The sequence below is a fragment of the Pollicipes pollicipes genome, unplaced genomic scaffold, assembly GCF_011947565.3.
Source record: "Pollicipes pollicipes isolate AB1234 unplaced genomic scaffold, Ppol_2.1 Scaffold_3447;HRSCAF=4054_pilon_pilon_pilon, whole genome shotgun sequence".
Classification (NCBI taxonomy): domain Eukaryota; kingdom Metazoa; phylum Arthropoda; class Thecostraca; order Pollicipedomorpha; family Pollicipedidae; genus Pollicipes; species Pollicipes pollicipes.
Genome location: NW_023596297.1, coordinates 24,470,504 through 24,493,694, shown reverse-complemented (window position 1 = coordinate 24,493,694; position 23,191 = coordinate 24,470,504). Strand labels below are relative to the sequence as shown.

At 50.2% G+C, this 23,191-nt stretch overlaps 1 protein-coding gene across 1 annotated transcript in view; it reads left to right on the top strand.

Moving 5' to 3' along the window:
- LOC119092332 (leucine-rich repeat and fibronectin type-III domain-containing protein 4) overlaps positions 1-4,312 on the top strand; it is a 45,120-nt gene extending 40,808 nt beyond the window's left edge. The window contains exons 2-4 of the mRNA XM_037215296.1: positions 1,837-3,264; positions 3,667-3,813; positions 4,115-4,312. Coding sequence (XP_037071191.1) covers positions 2,077-3,264; positions 3,667-3,813; positions 4,115-4,312 — 1,533 coding nt within the window. The 5' untranslated portion in view covers positions 1,837-2,076. The remainder of the gene's footprint in view (positions 1-1,836; positions 3,265-3,666; positions 3,814-4,114) is intronic.
- The last annotated feature ends 18,879 nt before the right edge of the window (positions 4,313-23,191 follow it).

Here is a 23,191-nt window from a genome sequence, read left to right as displayed (position 1 = left end):
AGGCGATCGTCATGACGACGGCGGTTGCAGCAACTGTAGCTGCTAGGGAAATAGTGAAGTGCTTTTGCAAAGCGCTAATGGCGTAATTTGGACTTGATGATGGTGATTCACTGGCACTACGCAGTCGTTTTATCAGACGTAGCTACCCTCAGGTTTTACCAGAGCATGTTTTTGAAATATGCCCGAAGGTGGGGCATTCCCTTTTAAGCTTGCTGGTGAAACAAAACAAGCGATCTAAATCTCCGCAGGACATGTTAATACCATAAACACCGTAAGCTTCCGACATGCTTCTGAGAAAGCAGGCATCGAGCGGCAGATTACGCTGCCTGACGGGACCTGTCCGCTCCGTGCTCGGGCCTACCATCAGCGCGGCCCGTGCGGCGCCTCCCGAGGCGGAGTCGCTGGTGACCCCGCTGACCCCGGCGCCGGCCGGACCGTCGCCCACGTCGGTCCAGCCGGCGCCGGCGCTGCATCGCGTGTCGCCGGCCTGCAAACGGCGCCGTCGGCCAAACCTATCGACTCGACCGGGCCCTGGACGCGCGTTCCTCGAATGAGACCGCGCAGGCACAACGGGCGCTAGCCGACGGCTCGTGTCGGGGCGGTGGGGTGGAAGCTCTCGCCCCTGGCCCGCGCCGGCACACCGGGCGCTAGCCGACGGCTCGTGTCGGGGCGGTGGGGTGGAAGCTCTCGCCCCTGGCCCGCGCCGGCACACCGGGCGCCAGCCGACGGCTCCTGTGAGGCTTTCACCTTAGGTGAGCGCCGAAAACTTGTCGGGACTGGGGCTGCTGGCCTCATTCGTGCAGTGTCGTCTGGCTAGCTCCACGAAGCTGGCTGGAACCAACCTGCCATTCTGCGATCGCCTGCTGGTATTGAAATACATTTGAAAAAAAAGGTTTCAGAAAATCCAACACGCCCAAATATGATATGCCCCAGTCTTCCTCGTATTCTCAGTTACGCGAAATGGGAAAAATACGTGGCTCATGCTCTACAAAGAACGGGCCAGCGCAATCATTTCCGGAAAGGGAGGGGGACAACAAGCGCACTGCCACGACGGCGAGCTGAACATCCAATGCACGCTTGTCCGTGCGAACTGGATGGTGTGTGTGCTGTTCGCTTGTCGAAGTGACAGTTGCATCGACCCACACGTCATCTTCTTGCACGGTTCGGAGCACATCGTTGCACATGTTGCCTCATAACAACGGGTATTTCATCAGCATATATGTCTTATGCGAGAAGCCATCGCAAAATAGTATGATGTTGATACCATCGCGGACAAACGCTTACATGAATTCGCTTGGTAAAGTGGTCATGGAGCCGCAATGTTACCAGTTACTTGGTAAGCTTTAGCAGATACACGTAAAGTATTTTTGAAACCGACTTTGCCTCAGCTCATCATGGCCCAAGTATCAGCTGGATAGAAATCATATTTTCCGTAGCATCCGGACTTACGCTTGCATCACTTTTATGACGCATACCCAAGGCGAAAGACTCTGCAATGGAAACTGGTGCGGCCTTATGGTACGCGTCCATTTGGTCTGAGAACAAGCGGTTCATTGGAATTCCCCCCTCCAAACAAAAAAAAAACAGCAACAAAAAACAGCTGACTGTGGCTTCGATGACCGATGGGTATCGTTCAAACAAGGAGCATCGGTTCGCGGTTTGTTATATCACCTACAACGAATGGAGGAGTCACCCAATATCATTGTTATCTCTAACCGCGCATGTAGCAACCTGTACAGGCAACATGTTCGAGACGTTTTCGGAAATGTTGTAACACCGTCGTAGTTCCAGCCCCTGCCAGCACCGTCTGGTCTGACCCCAGTTCTGTCTTTACAGATGGTTTGACCGAGCCGAATCGCCACCATTCGGGAGGCCGCAATAAACGATTCAGGACCGACCGTGACCGGCTGCAGTGGCGAGGAGGCCCCCAGTGACAGAACAGCACGTGCTGTAGCGAGGCAAATCCACTGCGCTCTGCATCGATCAGCGTCCTACGCGGCCATCGTCGCTGTGGTCTGTCGTGATCATGTGCTGCCGACGGCTTGACGGTGGTGGTGACGGCCGGCTCTAGACCCCATGGCCGCGCACCGTTGGGCGCTGCGTCTGCTGGCCATGAGCCTGGCGACCAGCGTCGCCGCCGACTGCCCGGCCGTCTGCGAGTGCCGATGGAAGGGCGGCAAGCAGACGGTGGAGTGCGCTGACGAGGGTCTGCTCACCATCCCCGGCCACATGGACGCGTCGACGCAGGTGCTGGACGTGTCCGGCAACAACATCCAGATCGTGCCCGTGCAGAAGTTCCAGCGCATGGGCTTGACGAACCTTCAGCGCGTCTACATGGCGCGCTGCAAGATCGAAGAAGTGGACGACCACGCGCTGCTCGGCCTCACCAACCTGGTGGAGCTGGACCTCAGCGACAACTTCCTGACCGCCGTGCCGGGTCGCACGTTCAGCGACACGCCGTCGCTGATGCGACTCTCGCTGAGCGGCAACCCGATCCGGCGGCTGTCGCGCGCAAGCTTCGCCAGCCTCAAGGAGCTGACCACGCTGGAGCTGTCGCGCTGTGAGCTGGACACCATCGAGCCGGGCGTGTTCGCCGCGCTGGGGCGTCTCGAGTGGCTGCGGCTCGACGGCAACCGGCTGACGCAGCTCGACGCTGAGGGTCTCTCGCTAGACCTGCACGGCGTCGACCTGCATGACAACCCGTGGCAATGCGACTGCCATCTCCGCAGCCTGCGCCGCTGGCTGGTGCTGTACCGAGTGCCGCCAGCAGTGGCACCGCAGTGCGCCGCGCCGCCTCGCCTCGCCGGCCGCGTCATTCGCGACGCCGCCGAGCGCCAGCTGGCCTGCCTGCCGGACGTGTCACCGCCGTCTATGGAGCTCAAGGTGCCCGAGGACCATAACGTGACGCTGAACTGCCGCGTGCGGGCCGAGCCGCCGGCCAACGTCACCTGGTCCTTCAACGGCCAGCCCCTGGGAGACAGCGGTGCTCTTTTCTACCGGCCGTACAGCATCAGCGAGTACAGCGAGGACGGCGGCCGCCTGCGCCGCAGCCAGCTGCTGGTCGTCAACGCCACCGACGCCGACCAGGGCGTGTTCCGCTGCAGTGCCTCCAACGAGGCCGGCGTCTCCGACTCCAACTACACGCTGCGAGTGCTGCTGCCACCGGGCAGCAGCAGCAGCGAGTCGGCGCCGCCAGCGCGAGCCAGCTACGTGGCCGCCGTCGGTGCGTCACTGATATTCCTCGTCGTGTTGCTCGTGATCCTGGTGTGTATCGTGGTGCTGCGCTGCGCGCGCCGGCGCCGCCGCGACGCCGCCGCGCCCGGCAAGGCGGGCGTGGTCAACGCGGGCGTCGACACGCCTAGCAGCACGTGCTCCATGCCCAAAACAATCCAGATGGGTACGGCGTCAATGCGTGCGGCGGGCGGCGGCAGCGCATTCGTTGACTGCCACGAGCACGTGACCTACATCGGCCAGCGCTGCTGCACGAGCCCGTCGCGCCGCTCGGCCGACAGCAACCCGGACGTGGTGAGTGACACGGAGCCGACCGGGAGGCGAGCTCCGCTGGAGACGGAGCCGGCCTACGAGCCGGTCCGGTCGGCGGCGCGGTTCGGCCCCGTCTGGCGACCGGACGAGCCGGTGCCACTCGTACACGTGGACGTGCACCAGGGCTACCCGGCCGAGTTCGGGCTGCCGCGTGGCGGCACCATGGGTCGCAGCCGCTCCTACCATCAGCAGCTAGGCGGGGCCGGCGACGGCATCTGGCGCATACCGCAGCCTGCCGCGCCGCCGACACCGGCCCGACTCCAGCGCGCAGTACGGGCCGCGGCACGGGCTGCCGCCGCCGCCGCCCGAGCTTCTCCAGATGGACCCGCTACCCTGCCGGCCGCGGCCGCCGCCGCCGCTGCGCACCTCGTCGTCGGCCCGGCGGTCGGCGGAGCCGGAGCGGCGGTGCGGCGAGGGCGAGGGCGAGGGTCCGGCACTGCAGGCTGCTGTAGCCGCGGCCGGTGGGCTATCCGGCGGGCTGCCCAGCCCGCCGGCCGACCCGCTCGACAGCCCACCGCCGCTGGCGCCGCCCGAGGGCTTCACCGACGACGAGGCGCCGCTCTACAGCCAGGTGACGCGGCGGCGGCGGGGTGACCCCAACACTAGCGGGCTGCCGGACGGGCTTCCTCCCCCGCCGCCGCCGCCGCCGCCGCCCGCCTGCGGGCCCGTCAACAAATTCAGTGACCACGTGACAGCGGCCCACTCGAGCCTGCACGAAAGTCCTGACGAGGGCTACGAGGAGTCGGCTGCAGACGGCACGGAAGTATAGCGCCGGGAGCGGCGCCCGTTCGCGCCGCCCCGTCCTCCCGTGACCTGACCTGCCCTGCGGCGGCTGGTCGCTGAGCGACGCGCCGGACGTCGCTAGCTTTTGTAGGCTGAAACGATATTTTGTTACGGCGCTAGCGAGTGATACGGTGATGTGTTGTCGTCCGGCGCGCTGGCGCAGCTCCGTGCAATCCCATACCCTAGCCGTGTCCGTGTGGTCGGCGCGGGTGGCGTTCGAGGGTAGCGATGTGTGCTGAGTGCGTCCACCGCCCGTCCAATGCCCACCACCGAGGCCCGGTGAGCCAGTGACTCAGTTCAGTGCGCCCACCGCCCGTCCAGTGCCCACCACCGAGGTCCGGTGAGCCAGTGACTCAGTTGAGTGAGCTCCGTGAACACCGGGTCAGCGGCATTGACGGGACCCCAGGTCAGCGACATTGACGAGGGTGTGCGGCTTGGGCGCATTAGTGAAATATGTCACCGAGAAAATTATCTGTTGGGTATGGACCAGTCGTGTGCGCAATAAGCTGTTTGGTGCGAATATATGCTGTGCGGAAGGTTAGTTCGTACGGATATCTTACTTGGCTACCGATACCGCCGTGGAAAATTTAAAGCAGGTTTTGATATGCAGTGTCGCAAAATGAAGATAGAAGCATAGCTTAGCGGAATATCAAACAACATCTCGATTTTGGTAATTTTAATCCGTGCAAAGGAGTCTACGGCGTTTTACTGGGTAAGTTGTTAATTGCATTTGCGAGGAACACTATGCGTATAGATAAAAGCAGTGCAATTACCTGATTCCTTGGAAAATAACCTGGAGAAAGGAGATAAAGATGCATATTTCATATTTCAATGACATGTCTTTATCGAAACGCATAAAGTAAGTAAATAAAAAATTTAAAACTACCTGCCGATAGGCTCCCACCAGATTTTCCAGTCTTTTTTTAACAGTGGGTCACTGTTTTCACAACATTCACCGTCACCTACACTCAGGGGATTAAACAAATAGCAATTGACAGCCATTAACACGATGCAGTGTGTATCCAACTAATAATTAAAGTGCGGGAAAAATACGTGTACATGCAAAAAATCAAGTAAACGGGCATTGTCATTACAAATCATTCATAATGCAAACGATTTCACGTAAACAGGCATTGCGTATCACGCACCAGGCATCAGTCATGCCTGTAATCGATTGGTTTACGATTGTTTCATACATGTAAATATACATTGATTCGTGCATGTCAACAAACATGATTCATCATACGTGACACGTGCGGTCGCATGAATCATGTGTTACGTGTACCGAAGCCGCCAAGATTAATTTAGCCCGTTTTTACAGTTTTCCACGGAGTTATACTGTATTTCGGTAGCCAGTGGGTGGAGGCGTGAGTCGAATTTCAAAGCGCGGACGGACGTACCGTCGTCAATTCACTTGGCCGACACGACATCATGCGACGCACTGTTTTGCCAGCATTTGTCCGGTAAGACAGGAATGTCGGCATTCGGATAACAGCACGGAATACAACACGCTACCGTCCAGACTGTAATCAGGGCCCGGGGTAATTTTACATCATCGCGGGCACGGATTCATTTTCTGTATTTACCGCTCATTTATTGGCCAGTGTGTGCACTGACCCGTGCATGCATTAAGGTCGCCCTAAAAGTCGCAACTCCACATTTTCGAGTACCTAAAATACCACCGGTTGATCGCCCAGTCGCCGGCGGTTAGTATTTTAAGTAAAATGACGAAACGCGCACGCGGCGTGTGTTGCCCCTGTCCGACAGCCGTCATTCATTCATTCATTTATTCACTGCGGCGAAAAAAGTGAGCCATAGTTACGATTAAACGCATTTTCTAACCGATTGCTTTGTGAAGTTCCAAAGAAACCACACACATCAAGTGAAGAATAACTAGCAACGGGTGTGACAAGAGGACCCAGGAAGAGCAGCAAGTTTTCAGCGAAGCTCACTGCCGCGGCAAAGCAGCACTCCTACTGGCCTGCGGGGTGTGTTCTAGAGTACAAATTACAGCAGCATTGACAGGTGGCAGTGGCAGAACAAAGGAGATCTGACCTTCGCAGTGGTAGTAAATACCATTTTCTTGGGCTTTTGGAATGCTTTACAGCACTCCCACCGCAGTGGAAATGCGGAGAGCATGATTTCAAGGCCCCTGGTGGTGAGCACATCACAACCGGTTTCCGTCAGGAATTACGGCAGCCACAGAGCTCGGATCAGCCATGGAATTCCATGAATGATCTTGAATGCATCCTGAAATAATCCAAACACAATCTGTCCATAGACGCTTCATCGCTTAGCGAGGTCAGAACCCAAACACTTGTGTAAACGATATTAAGCTAACACGCTTCACGCATTAAGGCACTTAATATATTATTATCGGTCATGATGAGCCCTGAACGCGTAGGTCTGATCGCCGACTTGTTTTAAAGATGGGTTCACTTATTTCCCTGTCTGAATGATTCTGAGCTCTGTGCATGACCCTGAGCTTTCAAAGAGTTAATGGTTTGTGCCTCTGGATTTCAGCCCGAGTGTGTTTTGTCAAAAAAAATGCCAAAAGAGGTGTTCTGTTCTGTTGTTAGCGTCTTGCAGATATTCATTGCATCCCAAACGAACAGGGCACATGGTCTCTCTGACATAGACCATGTCCCTCCATGTTTTTCACACAGTTCGCATTTTATTTCGTAAACAAGGTTTTTGTGTGCAAACCCCTTCAAACACAAACTTCTATAAATGACGCCTATGCCCCCCCCCCCCCGAGCACTTGGCTTCGAGATGGAAGATTTCACTGGATACTGTTTGGCGCATTGTTATTCTTCCAGGCCACGCCTGTTTTTATTTTACCAGAAAAAAGGATAGACAGATGTTTTGCTATTTCGGTTCCATGCCTTTATCGAAACGAATATGAGTAGTAAATTCAAAATTAAAAATGACGACAAAATTCAAAATTCAAATTGCCTGCCGACTCCATGCGCCCAGGGAGGCCATGTGCCCTATTCGTTTGAGATGCAAGGAACAGCCGGTCGCTGAGAACAACACAGATAATATTTCTTTCTGTGACCATTTTTTGGCGTAATACACTTGGGCTGAAATCCGGAGGTACGGACCATAGAACCCTTTTAGAGCTCAAAGTCACACAAAGCACAGGACCAGCCAGGGAGGAAAATAAGAGAATCCATTCTTAAAAAATGTTGGCAACCAGACCCTACAAGCCTTGTCATGGCCGATTCGGTGAACGTGATTAATACATTCCTGCGTGGCGCGTGCTAGCTTTAAATCGTGTACATGTGTGAATGATGCGTGATGTGTCATGCGCGATGCCTGTTTACTTGAAATCGTTGCATGTGTAAGTGATGCGGGATGCGCATCACTGATGTAGACACGCTTTCCACGCATCTTAATTTTTAGATACCTATTGCGACTTTTTAACTGGGAATTGCTTCTTGGTTAATCCTCTGAATATTGATTGACTGTGAAAACAGTGGCTCGCTGTTAAAAAAAGGTGAAGTCAAGTGGGATCGGCAGGTTGCTTTGAATTTTGAGTTTGCTACTCACACTCGCTTCGACACATGGATGTGGCCGAAATATAAATGCATGTAGCTAAAATGTCAAGCTCTTCTTTCTTCTGCTTATTGCACGAGAAGTAAGGCTAAGAACGCTGTTTTATCTATACGCCTTTTATTTTGTTTTGAGCTCCACATCTGACTGAAAACGAACGTAGCGCATATCATGTTTGCAAACATGAAAGTTTTCCGGCTCACTGTTTTGATTCATGTCTACTTCAACGGCAGGCGAACGTTATTTCTTTGTCGTTTGATTGAATCGCAAAGGGCTCGCCCATATTCTCTGACGATCGAGGCGGCCGACTTTACTGGTCGCGTTGCCAATCCCATCTCTACTAAGAGCAGATCGTGCGCGGTTGAAACGTCGGGCCCAGCTCTGGGTGGGGTCCAGCTCTCCAGGCGCCTCCTCACCCCACGACGGCCATCTCACCAGCCTACAAGTTATGAGCAGTGATAGACTAACCCAAACGGAAATTACATTCGTAATGTGAGCATGCTTAAAAGGATTGGTCCTTGCAAAAGATAAGCCCATGTTTTTTGCTAAAGAGTTGGCAAGTGGTAGAGACTAATGGGTTCAGGGAGAAGGCTTCGACATTGAAAAAGGAACTGCTTCTTTCGCCCGGCTACTGTGCGCCGCGGTCACTCACTTCAAAACAGGCACGTGCAACTTGTTGGCAAGCTGTGAAAAATGCCTCTACATGCGGGCTTGTTGTGTATAGCCACGTGCTTATGAGTCACAGGGGCTGAAAAATTGTAATCTGTGTCATATTTAGTTAGTCCGTAAGTATGTTAGCGTGCCAACTGGTGACATCTCGTGAAGGAGTAGATTTTGTGTTAGGTACGATGTCTGATCGACTGGTTTGCTGCGCTCATGCTGCTTTTCTCAATGATACGGGTTTCTTCGAAGAATGCATGTCCGAAAATGAGACAGCGTGATCTATCCTGCACCACCTGGACTGACTTTACCAATTTATGTAGGTATATATATATATATATATATATATATATATATATATATATATATATATATATATAACGAAAGGAAACCGAAACGACTTAGTCGATATTATCGTTGTATGCCAAACATTTCAATAGGGATAGCTTTGCTACCTGCGTAGAACACATTGCTGTTCTTGTCGCCGTGGTTCGTGGCACAGGCAGGAGAGCAAACAGGGGGCACAGTGCTCCCCTCCTTAGATTCCGAGGGGCCCTCAGGGCCTCTCGGAACCAACGATTAAGGGCCTGATTGGAAGGCTCGAAAGGCCAGCCGGAAGGAGCATTCGGGGGGCCCCGGCCGCAGGGCTGGGGACTACAATGCCGGCCAGAGGGTCCTGCGCTCTGATCATGCCCCCGCCCCCAGTTGACAAGGGTCTTTATGTCGGTCATACACCACCAGTAACGCACAGTCGGCTTAGTGTCGGCATGGGCCTGAGGGCCCATTTTGCAAGCAGGTGCAAACCCGGAACGAGCGATTTACATTGGCCGTGGCCCCAGCGCCTGTCGGCGTCCCACAGCGCCTAATAGGGGGCCCTGTGCTAGCACGGGGCTCCGCGTCGCACAAGGGCAGTGTTTGATAAGGCCCGCAGAGGGGTCCGGTTGGCCCACCGGAACCGGCAACCAATGGCCTGGTTGGAGGGTATAAGGGCCCGAAGGGCGGATTGTAGGTCACATAAAGAATTGCGACCGGTAGGTCGAGGCCTGGAATGTCAGCAGAATATTCTCTTTTTGATGAGGTTTGGGAAGATGTGAAGAGTTGCCGGAGGGTTCCTCGGGACACACGTTCCAGGACTCGATTAAAATATTGAAGGTGCTGGAGGGTCCGAAGGACTGGCCGTCGGATGTCGCCCCTCCCCCTCCCCCGCCCGCAAGCCCGTGGCCTTAAATGTCAGTCAGCGGTCACCTTGCATCGATTGGGAACCCCTGAGGCAATGCGGGGCTCTATTTCGGCCAGAGACCGCTAAGACTGAACAATCGGCAACATGCTGGTCTGAGCCCCGTGGTTCGTTTCCCAAACACGGGAAACGCCGGGCCCGCGATTTACATTAGTAGTCACCGAAACCATGGGAGTGTCAACCAGGGGCCACAGTGCTTGGCAGGGGGTCCTGTGTCGGCAAGTGGTCTTGGCCGCCAGAAACCGTGTTTGCGGGGTCCGAAGAGCGGCCTTGGAACCGAAGATCAAAGGCCCGATTGGACTCGGACCCGCCTCCCCACCCTAAAGGGGCTGAGGGGGTCGAAGGGCTGGCTGTACGCCACGTTAAAGACTTCCGCCCGTCGGGCCGCGGTCTTAAATGTCAGTTTGAGGATTGGGGATCAGATCAGATCAGAGAAATACCGATTGGGGACCCCCGAGATCAAGCGTTTCCCTTCTTTGGCCAGAGGTCACCAGCGCCGAACATCAACTTCGGGTCAGCCTGAGCTCTGAAGTCCATTTCCCCAGCAGTTACGAGGCCGGGTTTGCGATTTAAGTTGGTCGGAACCCGTGAAGACTGTAAGGTTTTTGTATTGGCCCCCACAGTGCCCTACAGGAAGTTCTGTGTCAACAAGGGACCTCGAGTCGACCAGAGAAACATTGGCTGAACAGGTATGGAGTGGGATCCCGAATGCCAGAGAACTCTTGCGTTGGTCGGGCCCTCTGACAATGAAAGGAAACATGAGAACTTATAATGAGTGTTCATATGGAAACAATGGAAGCGTCTTGTGCGAATTAGGAATTCCGACACTGAACGGTGGGACCTCCACCCTAATTCCAGCATCGACCTGTTAAGCCGAATTGCAGTCGACATGCCAATGATTTGATCATCTGTGCCGATCAGGGATATTTTTGCGTCAATGAGGGTTCGTGCTTCGATCAGGATCAAACCGCGCAGGTCACAAGGCCTCCTACAGGGAGGAGATCAATGTGATATGATATATCCCTCTAAGAGCCTCCAGATCGACCAGGGAATCCCGCCTCGTGTCGCCAGAATGGCAGCCGGAAGAAGCCCACGGTGGGACGGAATGGTCCTTTAGCCCTTGACCGGGAAAAGTTATGTGGCCCCTATTGTTCTTCTCAAGGGGGCCCTTTCCCGGAAATAAAGGGTCTCATAAGTGTTGAATAAAGCCGGTCGAGATGAGCTCAAAAATGAACAGGAACATCCCATGTTTTCGTCGAAGCTTCAGTCTTTTACGGAATCAAATAGTGAAGAAAATTACACCGGAAGGTTTGAGTCTGCGCGTCCACAACCTCAGGAGGCAGAACAGCGATGGCCAGGATCGCATTCTTCGTACAACCAACCGGCCTTGGCCACTGTAAGTAATGCGAGACGGTGGGCGCCGTGCGTGCGAGAACAACCGTCGTGAATAATGCTTTCTAATGTCTTCCAAAATATTTTGTACGTTCCAAAGATTAGACTGGGCTTATCTTTTTCACGACTTTATGGTTGTCCCTGGGTAGATAGACAGTTACAGCAACATGAAAAATAAAGATTCTACCTATACTCTTCCAGTACCACCGCTATATTCCAGCACTACTTCGCGGAGCTGTAAAGGCCAATTCGTTTTTATCATCAATCTTAGAGTCGCACTGGTGGAATGTACGCCGGGAAGGCCTTCTAAATGTACGGTTTGATGTCCTAAAGCGTACAAATGTACTTCTTTCCCATGCGTCGTCATTTTTGTCCAGCCAATGGCCACGGTTTAGGGTAACCCGCAGAGATGGACGTCGTGTGTCCCATAAAATCCGCATCGCCTGACGTCGAGATGTTTGCTGCTGAGATCTGGGAGCGCGCATTTTCAAAACTACGTCAGCTAATTTGTATCATCAATCGATCCTGATTGAATCTTGAACATCTTGATACAAACATGACAGAACGATGTTAGTACGCATTGTGGAACCACTTCGATCTGCAATGTTCCCTCGTGGGGCGCTCAAAATCCCTGTAGAGCTCAGATAAAAAGTTCCGGCAACGCTTCTGAGTTCTGTCGGCTTAGAAACAGTCCACTTGGCCATTGTGAAATGAAAAGTGCCGGCAATTTATTCCATGCGGTCGTTTAACGCAGGATTTCTTCAGTTTATTGACTATAAACCTCGGGGAGAATCGATCTCGCGGTAGCTTCTGGCTTCCGTTTCAGTTAAAGAAGATAGAAATGAAAAAACATGCAATTATTGACAGATGGGCTATACCTTGGGAGTCCTTTTACTATCAGGGGGCCCTTTGTCAACCCCGTGATCCTCCCCTTTACCAAAGCTATGACTGCGCCCCTGGTCGTGGTTAGGCAAGTGACAAGAAGTCAAACAGGACAAAAGACAAAAGGCTGCTACGCTACGCGTCCGCTGACAGTGTGATGTCACTGGTAATAGTCTTGTATCAAATCAACACCAAAAATAACACGACATGCCAGCATCCGTCTTCATCCTTCGTGCCTGTCAGCGTCATTAATTTTAAGAACATTACGAAACAAAGGGAGCCGTCGCATCGGTCGCTGAAGCCAACCGCTAGCGTGTAGATGCCATCTCTGATCAACCACATCAGAATCTTGCAATACCGCAATTGATTTCAATGTAATAGGAACACTGCTAGAATGCCAACTATCCAACCATCAGGGTCTCCCTAAAATGCTGTCCCTAAAATGCCCTTCCTGCTTGTGAAACTTGATAATTCCTATCAAAGGGTACCCACCTTGTTGATATCTAAACAAGATGTGGGCAGAACCCACCGTCGTATAACAGATCGGATGGGTCAGATATACATCATAAATCAGATGCTGACAGATCCAGTGTATTGTCGCTAGTGTGGGTTGATCGGCTGATAGTCTCAATTGTCCTCCATCAATTGTCTCCTCCTAGTCTCAGTCTCATTGTCTACCCCTTGTCTAATGCTTTTGTCCAAACCCTAGTCATCCATCCATTGTCTATGAACCTATACAGCCTCTGAGCGGATGAAAAACAATGGCAAGCTCATTTCCCTTTCAGGCCATCATAAATGATGCTATGCTGATGAATTATCTTAATAACAGATCGTCATTGATAACATGATCTGTAAACTAGCTGTTTGCAAAAGTGGATATAAGAAAAACGCCAGCAATCACGATCATCCAGCGGTTTCTGTTTTTGGCCCGGTTCAGCGCTACCCAATTTTCATCACCTTGACCAAAACAGATATAAACAAAACGAGTGGCGAAGTGCCTCCATCTGACGTTGCGTCAGTTACCACCGTTATTGTACGTGCACATTTGATGCGTTATCAAGAGCAATTAGGAAATGACGTGGGTCGGAGAGTTAGCCGTCCGAGGCGTTGTATAAATGCTCTCTGGTCCGGTCGCCAAGATGCTGTCATGGAGCTTGCAGTCACCTGTGTTTGCGGCTGCTGATGACTGTTTGGTTTGGACAGGAGCTTCCAAGAGCGAGTAACCGGTAGTAAGAGTAACCGGTGAGAAAGGACTTGCTGGCAGGCGCAACGTGAAGCAAAGAAACAACGATTTCGGTGAATCTGCGGATCTCGTGGTTGAGCAGAAAGTTTCCTTGTCTGTTGGCATTCCACTAAACAGCCCTTGGAGGAAAGCCTACGTTGCAAGTACCAGCAGTAGATGTTTCAGCCATATATACAAGGCAACATGCATGCAGAAAAATGAGGTGGGTAAAATTCATATGACCACATCCTCAGAAGTATGGGTGGGGATTGTAAGGTCTCATTGTGGTAGCGTCGCATCAAACAGTTGGCATTGGGAGAGCTTTCTGAAATGGTGTATTTTTGTTGTTTTTGCTCGATTCTATAAAATTTAAAGGGAATGTTCCATATTTGTATGGTGTCATGACCTGAGATAGCCATCTGGAAATTTTTCGATGCAATTCACGGCCCTGCCCTTCGTAAGGCCTAAATCTCTCTAGGTTCTGAGCTACACGCCTGCGGAGATATGCAAACTATTTCGCGCACACTAATTCGAGGTTACCCAGGCATCTATAACATCATGATTACGTCTATCAAATCCTGCTTTTCTTTTGGCCGTGGAGTGGTCAAGGCAAAATAAATATAATTATCGGAGTCGCTCATATTTGGCATTCGTAAGCACGATTTCCAAACATAATAATCGTCAGTTGGTTCTCAATCATTGTTGTGCGGGGTACGTTAACTTAATGATTGAATGGCATGCTAAGGAGCATATCTATTAAACGGAAGCATTGTGGTGTCTAGAAAAGCCTTTTCTCCTTTAAAATATACAAGTAGTTATGAGTGAGCTTATTTCATCACATTTGATGCTTGCTTCAATATCTTCAAATGTGGAATGTTCCGTTCAAAGGAGCACGAGGGGTGTAATTTCCATATTGCTGGATCACCTCAGCCCTCCAAATTCTGAGATAAAAAAGTGGAAAATCTTTGACCATTTTCCTTGCTCAGCCTTTAAACCTAATTTGAATGACTGTGTCGCTGAGAAACACTCTGCTGTACATTTAAGATCAAGACTGACAGTAGTCACAGCTAAGATTATGGTTCTTGCTGCTTACATTGTAATCACTAGATGTTGGTTTTGCTGGATCTCAGCTTGGTTCTGAGCTGTATCTTGGTTCTCGCTGGATATCTGCACCCTCCAGACTGGATATTTGTTCTTTCAGTTAAAAGAAAATCCAGCGCGTCGTTCTCAGGAATAATCAACGACTTACGTGGATGGGAGAATAAGGTGTCTGAAAAGCAGTGTGCTTACATAATCGCAAACACGAGACGAGGACGAGTCGGAAGAATTTTCCAGTCGTATTGCTTACACTTCATCTCCATGACTTCGCAGAGTTTTGCTGACGTTTTGTGATTTCATGCAGTTTTCAGCCGGCAAAAGTTATTGTGGGCTTACAAAATAGCGTTGTTCACTAAATTATCGCTACGGCTTTCGGCTCGTGATTTAAAGTTGATGGGTTCGGCCATGGCTTTGCGTTTCCTAATTTCACAGCCGCTCAGTTTGGCTTCAGTTTCGCGAGAAGAAGTCATGGCCAATGGCTACAAATTCGGCCGCAATTATTAAAGAACAAAACATAAGTAGCCACTGGCATCGGTTTCGGCTTCGCAGATTCCAACCCAAATTGAGTGTTGCACATTTGAAGATACTGAGGCTGGTTTCAGGTATGATGGAAAATGTTCATTTATAACTGTTAGTATGCTTCTAAATGCAATAGGCTGCTCTGGATAGCAAAATGTCACCATCCAGGAAACATACTCCTCAAAACGTCATCGCTTGATTAGGTTATGGAAGGTTTTTATGACATCACAATCGCTGCCAGACTTCTCGTGCCAGCATTACCACTGAAGCAGACCTGTTGAATCACTTGCAGTGCTTGGACTTGCCGCAAGGTGGCAAGTTGGTTTACGCGTGAAATAAACTGATAGTCGGTGCGTGTGCGTGTTTTGGCTTTTCTCGTGATATTCTTGCGTATTTTTCCCTGATGGCTTACTTTTACTTGCATTTGCGTTATCAGTCACAGAGATTTGCTTAACTTATCGTATTCCCAGCCTCATGTCCGTCATCCGACCCTGTTCCCGTCTTGTCCTTGTCTTGTTTCTCTGTGCCGGGGACATCTTTAGGGACGCCGCCATTAGGGATGGCAATACCGTGAGGACATGTGGAATGAACAACTTTCAGAACATCTTTCAATCCCATAACTTTCAGAACATAATGGATTGTTTCCTGCAGCAACAGAGGGACCCGGAATTGCCAAACGCGCGTGCGTGCGTAGTTGTCAAATATACCTGCCTTCTGGTAAAACGTTCAAAATCATCAAATCATACAGAACGCATAAATTACCAGCAGGAAATGTTTTGTCTCTTCGTATTATATGCGAAAGCATGTTTAGCGAGATTATTACAGTACCCTAGAAGTAGTGAGGCGCACCGTACGCGAAAATCCTCTCAGCGGCAAGCTCCTCGTATTGAGTGCAACAGACACCGCGCTCGCCGCTTTGCTGTCCAACGCCATTCCTAAGCTTCGTGGCAGGTTTTCCGCAGGGGTGAAATATTGTATGTATTTTTGGGGTCATGGCAGCACCAAGGTCAAGGTCCCTCTCTTCATTGCTAGATTGGGCTCGTGATGTGAAATTTGGGCAAAATCATCCATCTTGTCCTTGAATGATAGGAACGCAAATGCTTGCAAAAATTTGCTTCATACTTTTACGCGGATTCTGAAATAATGCGACAGAAGTTTGCTGAACATTTTTTCAAGGAGGTTCTTGTACCGCTATGGTGGCATGACGCACAAACACCCATTTAAGATGCACGCGATTGTATGGCCGCTATTGTCCAGTCGATGTTGATTGTAACAGCCCTCAAACGAGTTTGTTTGTAACACAGGTCATGTATTGCCTCGGGCTGCGAAAGTCACTGCCTAGTACTATGAGGCCCTACATGCTCATTGGCTAACAAACACGCTCGTTAGCTTTTCTCGCGCGCACGAGTGACGTAAAAAAGTCAACTTATCAAAAGTTTCATAAAAGGACAGTTTGAGAACTTGTGATTGGTCACCAATAAAAGCTTACTCATTATATGGCAAGGCCTGCCAGCCTGGACCTGGACCCCTGAATTTACCAAACCACCGGTCTAAACCCCGAAACTCGATCCGCTTCATTACTGTAGCCCGCACTGCAGCCCCACCAGGTGCTGTTGTGCGGCGGTGACGGCTGCGCCGTGGCAGCAGCCCGGCGCGGCGCTCGGCGGCCAGAGCGCCGCGTGTCATCAGCGGCCGCCGATCGACTGGAGGGTCGCGCTGATGAGGTGAGAGGCGCCGGTGACCGGCGCGGCCTCGTCACACCATTACCGGTCCGCGCGCGGCCCGGCTCCCGGCCACCTCCACCTCGCCGACCTCTAACGAGGCCGCCGCCAGATAACGCGGTTATTGGAGGGGCCGCGGCCGGGGAGCGGGCGCCGTCTGCTCGGCAGGGCCGACTCTGATGAGTGGCATCGGGCAGACTGACCAGAGGACCTGACTCCCCTGCTAGGGGCTGTAGGCGCCTATGAAGGTTACTGAGGGGGCGCGGCCAAGGAGCGGGCGCCGTCTGCTCGGCAGGGCCGACTCTGAGTGGCATCGGGCAGACTGACCAGAGGACCTGACTCCCCTGCTAGGGGCTGTAGGCGCCTATGAAGGTTATTGGAGGGGGCGCGGCCAAGGAGCGGACGCCGGCTGCCCGGCAGGACCGACTCTGAGTGGCATCGGGCAGACCGGCCAGGGGACCTGTCTCCCCTGCTAGGGGCTGGTGACGCTGGTGACGGTTTCGCTCAGGCCGTGATGGTGGAATGCGTAGGGGGACTTCAAAGTAAGGCAGGTTTACATCATGCTGACTTGGCGTATGGCACATCTGAAGGTGGAGCTGATCTCAATGCAAATTGAATCGTGGTGCGAAAGCCATTCAGTTACATTGGAATCCCCCAACGTTTGAGTGACATCTCAACTCTTCATGCAAACATGGCCTGCAGAGAACATCAACGGAGTCGACATATAGGAACTAAGGGTACATTTTGAGGACGATACTGTCAAAAAATCTTCAGCTTGCTTTCGAGTTCCTCAGCTCGTTTTCAAGTTTCTCAGGATATTTTCAAGTTCTTCAGCTTATCACAGCGTACCTCGTATTCGACAGCATCTCTCACTATAGGTGTGAAAATGCTTTTAGAAGAATTAGAGGGGCATAGTATCCTTTTTAGGTGGATTATTCCCGTGCATCACCAAAAAGTATTAACCGTTCACCTAAAAAAAAATAGGAAATGATTTTCCCCTCCCCTCTTCCTTCTTTCTCTCTCTCTCTCTCTCTCTCTCTCTCTCTCTCTCTCTCTCTCTCTCTCTCTCTCTCTCTCTCTCTCTCTCTCTCTCTCTCTCTCTCTCTCTCTCTCTCTCTCTCTCTCTCTCTCTCTCTCTCTCTCTCTCTCTCTCTCTCTCTCTCTCTCTCTCTCTCTCTCTCTCTCTCTCTCTCTCTCTCTCTCTCTCTCTCTCTCTCTCTCTCTCTCTCTCTCTCTCTCTCTCTCTCTCTCTCTCTCATTCTCTCTCTCACCGTCTCCATGTCTGTGCCTATTCATCAGCTGTCACGAATATCGCCGCTAGCTCTGGACTTCTGAATTGTTCTGGAGACCTCTCACGTTGTGTTTTATCTTTTCTCTCCCCCCCCCCCCCGTCATCTCCATAAATTTTTACCACACACAGGTCACAAGATTTCAGGCATCCTGACCCACAGACAAGTGCTTATACAAAAAACAAGCCCCAGATATAGAAATGGTCTCTACGCCCCGGGGAAGGGGGAGACAAAAGGGCTTGCTCGTGTTTGCCTGCACCATCAGTCTGTACAACTTCCATCGATTGGGTGCAGGCGCGTAACTGGCCTTACAGTTTCAAACCTGCCGCTACGTTTGACATCTCATCTGACTCTACAGTTCTGCCCACGGTTTCGTGACAGTATTCCGCACAGTCACAACAAAATACGTGGTCCGTAGCCTTAACGAGAACCACGTCGCGTTCTCGCACTGCTTGTATCGTGTCTCGTCCCTTTCGGTGAATCTCTCACAGAGCCGTCAGACATTCTGGCGTGTGCTACAGGATGTCTACGGAGATGTTCTTCACAATCGACTGCGACGTCGGTGAATCATATTTTCGGGGAGAGAGAGAGAGAGAGAGAGAGAGAGAGAGAGAGAGAGAGAGAGAGGAGAGAGAGAGAGAGAGAGAGAGAGAGGAGAGAGAGAGAGAGAGAGGAGAGAGAGAGACGAGAGAGATTGAGGAGAGAGATGAGAGAGAGAGAGGAAGAGAGAGAGAGAGAGAGAGAGAGAGAGAGAGAGAGAGAGAGAGAGAGAGAGAGAGAGAAAAAAAAACAAAACATAGTACCGTTGAGCAGGAATTCAGAAAACATCGCCTACACTACGCAGAAGCGGTGCACTGTATGTGGGCCGTTGGGTCAGTCAAAACATGAGGCCGCTTAAATATTGTCCCTGTTGTAGAAAGAGAACGTCTCTGTCTCTTTTTGTTTAAACTTACTTGTAGGAATGCTCATTCGATTCCGGTGATGCCGGCGTACTTACGAAGTCGGAAATTTAATAGCACTCTGCCGGTTTTACGTGTTAGTGACGATTCTGAATGCAGGCAGGCATTAAGGCTCGGTTTATAGGCTCTAAAGGAGCGTCCAGTGCGTTCCTTTTTATTTTTTGCCCAGTGCGTGTCAAGCAGTCATGCAAAACTACGATTTTTGTCGTTATTAATTTCTTCTCGATTGCGTGACGAGTATGTAATGAACCTTCCTGCTGTTCAACCTCCTGTCTAGAGCATTTCTCAGATTGGATCAATCCACGGATTGTGGATCCATCCATGGGCCGGATTGGGCCGAATCAAATGTTTCCACCATACCACGGACTAGAACCAGAACCGGAGCGGATTTTAGATTTCCCGATCACACAGGTTGAACGCATTGGAAGCTTATCAAGTGGAGCTTATCACTAAATGGTATCTCAAATGATCATTGGAGACAGCAACTCAGGAGGGAACCTTATCTGCGCTTGGGATATGGGCACCGGGGCTCAAAACGAACGGAGCCAGCTGTTAGGTGTTAGCGGTCTCTGACCGAAATAGAATTCGGCATTGTCCCAGAAGGTTCTCAACAGGAGCAAGAGACCCTCTGACCGACATTTAAGGCCACGGCCGGGCTGGGCTCCTTAATGTGACTTACAACCAGCTCGTCGGGCTCCTCAGCCTTCCAATCAGGCCCTTTATCGTCGGTCCCGGGAGGCTTTCGGTCGCCGCTCGAGCACTGCCCCTGGCCAAGTCTGGGCCTCTTGCTAACGCATGACCCCCTGTTAGGCCCTGTGGGTTGTTGGGCGGCATAGGAAGCCCATCATTGGCTGAGGGGTCTTAAAAGGGACGCATCTTTTCAACCTGCCAAGTCCGTCAAGACCTGACCCGCAAGAAGCGTGGACTCCTGGCTGGGTTGTGGGCCAAACTTGGCAGGCTTATGCGGGATCAAAAATCTGAACAAGGGAATTCATGAATTTTGCTATTCATTCAGTCACAAGAGAGTGTATTGCAAAACAAACACAGATGAAGTAACATGCTTTTACCTTTAGAGCAAGGCCACCAGTGACAGAAAACCCATGGCAGGTATAACGCACCAGTGCATCAAAAGCCAGTTTCACAAAACAGCAAGCTATATATTTTTTGGCGCAAATCTTACATTTTGTCCGTGTTCATATAATCCAGTTTCTCAAAGCAAAGTAAGAACATTAACAGCTACAGTTTACGACAGTAAAAAAGGAACATATACAGTGCGTCAAAAATATACGCAAACAAGCATACATTAACTTCTAAAAAACACTAATATACAGCAGGGTTTATCTTTGATAAAACCTCAGTGACTTTGCAAATGCAATCAACACATTGTGCCGTAACTTGTGATCCTGACCTTAAGATTGCTGCTTGAGATTGCTACTGAAAGGTAAGCTGCTGATGTGGTAAGCGTAGACAACATGCACCAGCTCCAAAAGGCATGAATGAGCATAAACTTCAAGTGTGAGCAATGAACAGTGAATGTTCCACCCACTCAAACAAGAAGCCTTGGCTGGGGCATGCCAAGATCAAAAGATGAACAAAACTGCCCGTAAAAGCATCTTTCTTCACAGAAGCATTAGATACATCTCAGTCGCTATTTTTTTTTTGGGGGGGGGGGGTGCTATCACAGCGCTTTTCAACATGCATTCTGTGTGTAAGGAAGCCTAGTAATGACAAACATTATGCATTTACCATTTACATTATTTTGTCCCCAATTGCTCTGCAAAATATGGCCTCTTGTAGGAAGGAGCATTTTAGAACGAAACTGAGCACGGAATAGGCTGATGAATGCTGGCTTCTGACAAGCTGCCTGCACAAACCATATCAATTATGGACGACCTTGGCGCCAAATCATGCCCCTAGTTCTGCACGAATTGGCACAATTCCACACTCAACAAGGCCCAGTAACAACAGGTTGGACGGCAGGATTTTACCAAAACATACTAGATTTGAAATGGATACCGGCGTGGCAATCCTGTATGCCAATTTCACTCAATGGTTGTAGAAGTAATCTAATTCAAATAACATATTATAAACACATTATACTTGGCAAGTGTCATAATCTTGAATGAGAATCTTATAGAGCGGCATCCTTGATAGTCTAAGAACGCGACTAAATCTGCTAATCCTAGGGTTCTGGTGCTCCGGCGACATCCCAAAACTGCACTGGTTCTGCTGGCAGCATGCAGCATGCATTTTATATCGTTGATTGCTCATTAATCCCAGTGTACATTTGCATACCAATATTTACTACTGTGACATTTATGTAATAATTTTCCATGAATTGTCTCCAAAAGAAGCCAAAAACCAACACAACCGGTAATTGTTAGACCCTGCACCACTGTTATATCAAAATTTGGTGTGAAAAGTCCATAAAGGTAAATTTGGTGTGCATACAAACGTGATTTGTTTTTATTCGCCCCCTCCCCCCCCCCCCCCCCCCCCCACCCTTACATCCTGTAGTCTAGCATGACCATTACATTGTATCTAACGATAATGCTTTTAGTTCGCGGTGTCTTTGATATGCCCATGGACATGGGAATAACGTCGTGTTTGATCGACTGGATGCCAATATGGATATCTTAAGCATAAAAAGCTGAAACTATTCAATGAGTTTTCAGCATCAAACCATGCGTTGGTTACCTACAGGCTGCCACCTATCATGTTTTGAAGTTTAAAACACAATCATTGGCATATGCAATCAGTCATATGTGATCTTACAATGACAGTAATGTAAATGCATTCTTGTAAGTGCTGCACCCATGTTCAGTGGCCAGGGATGCCAAATGAGATAGGGACGCCATTTTACGCTCATCTCAGCTCAATTCATTTCACTCAGGCTCCGGGGACTGAGCAAGGAAAATGATGTGCCCCAAGCGCAACAGAGACCAACAAACAGGTTTGTCTCTTCCCAGATCTGGCTCACTTTCTTCTCGAGATCGGGAGTTGCAGACTATTTTGACTATTTTTAGTATTATACTATTTTGAGGGGACTGGAGCCATTCGGCTGAACGGGAAACTGCACCCCTGCAAATAGGTGTTAGGTATGTTTTATAAAGCTCCTAATGTCATCTGCGGCCAAGTACACACATGACGCATGATGAAAATGCTTATTCGTTTCCAGTACCCGTATAATTACAGAACAAATGTCGTAGTGTATGCCATTTGGGTCACGTCATTGACATCTTTTAGCATTTGATCATTACCAGCGGCATACCCATTGTTTTCCACATTGGGGCGGGGGTTGATCAGTATGCTACTCTTCCAAACCTTTTTTTGATGCGTCAAACATTGTGCTGGTCTATATTTGTTTCTTTTAGATAGTGTATGGCAAAAACTGTGCCCTTCAGGCTCAGTGCTTCAAAATCAGTTGCTCATGTTTGGTTCCAGAGGAATTTGACATCTAGAGGTCCCATTCGCTTTCCAGGTTAGGTGTTCCCTTATATAAGTACCTTGTGGTCCTCAATTGCCTATTGAACTGACCATCATAGAATTTACTTGTATTCAATTAAGATTCAATTGACATTTCTAACGTGCTCATAAAATAGCATTATGCCGTGGCACTAGAACTGTTTGTGACTCCAAAATGCTACCAAATAATGTCGTTTGTTACCAAATAACGCTGTTCCACCCAGGCAGTCCCTTCCATTGATGGAAAAGGGCTACCCTCAGTCATGAGCATTGCATGACCGATGGATCAATTACTTTGTCCCTAAAGTCTGTCAAGGTCTGCGAAGCCAATTGGCTCTTCTTACGAACTAGAACTGCCATTTTCCTCTCATTTTTCACATTTTGAAACCTGGCGCCCTGCTTTGCACGCCCAAATCTTAAGTCGATATCGGCCAACCAGGAGACATCAAAGAAACCCCACAAGAAGCTTAAGTTCAACACTTCATGTTTTGAATTTGAAGTGTGCGGTTAACAACTTTTGATACCTAACGCCAATTTAATAAAGTGCCACAGCGTCAAGTTCTTCAGCATTACAACGACATACCAATTTTCAACAAATTTATGTCCAATGTTCATTCTGTCTGGGTTTCTGAAGGCCACGGGCATGGGAATGGGGAGAAGGGTGAGAAGGTTTCAGCTGGGGGCTGATCCTTTAAGCTCTCTAAAATTGTAACATTGTTCCTTTGACCACTGATTGCACACAATTCATAAAAACCTTATTGGCGAATTTCCGTCGCTCTTGTTGGAAACCCATCTATTTAAGACTGTACCATGCCAGTGGCCATAACAGTCGGTGGCCTAAAAAAGCGAAACACGTCGTTCATAAC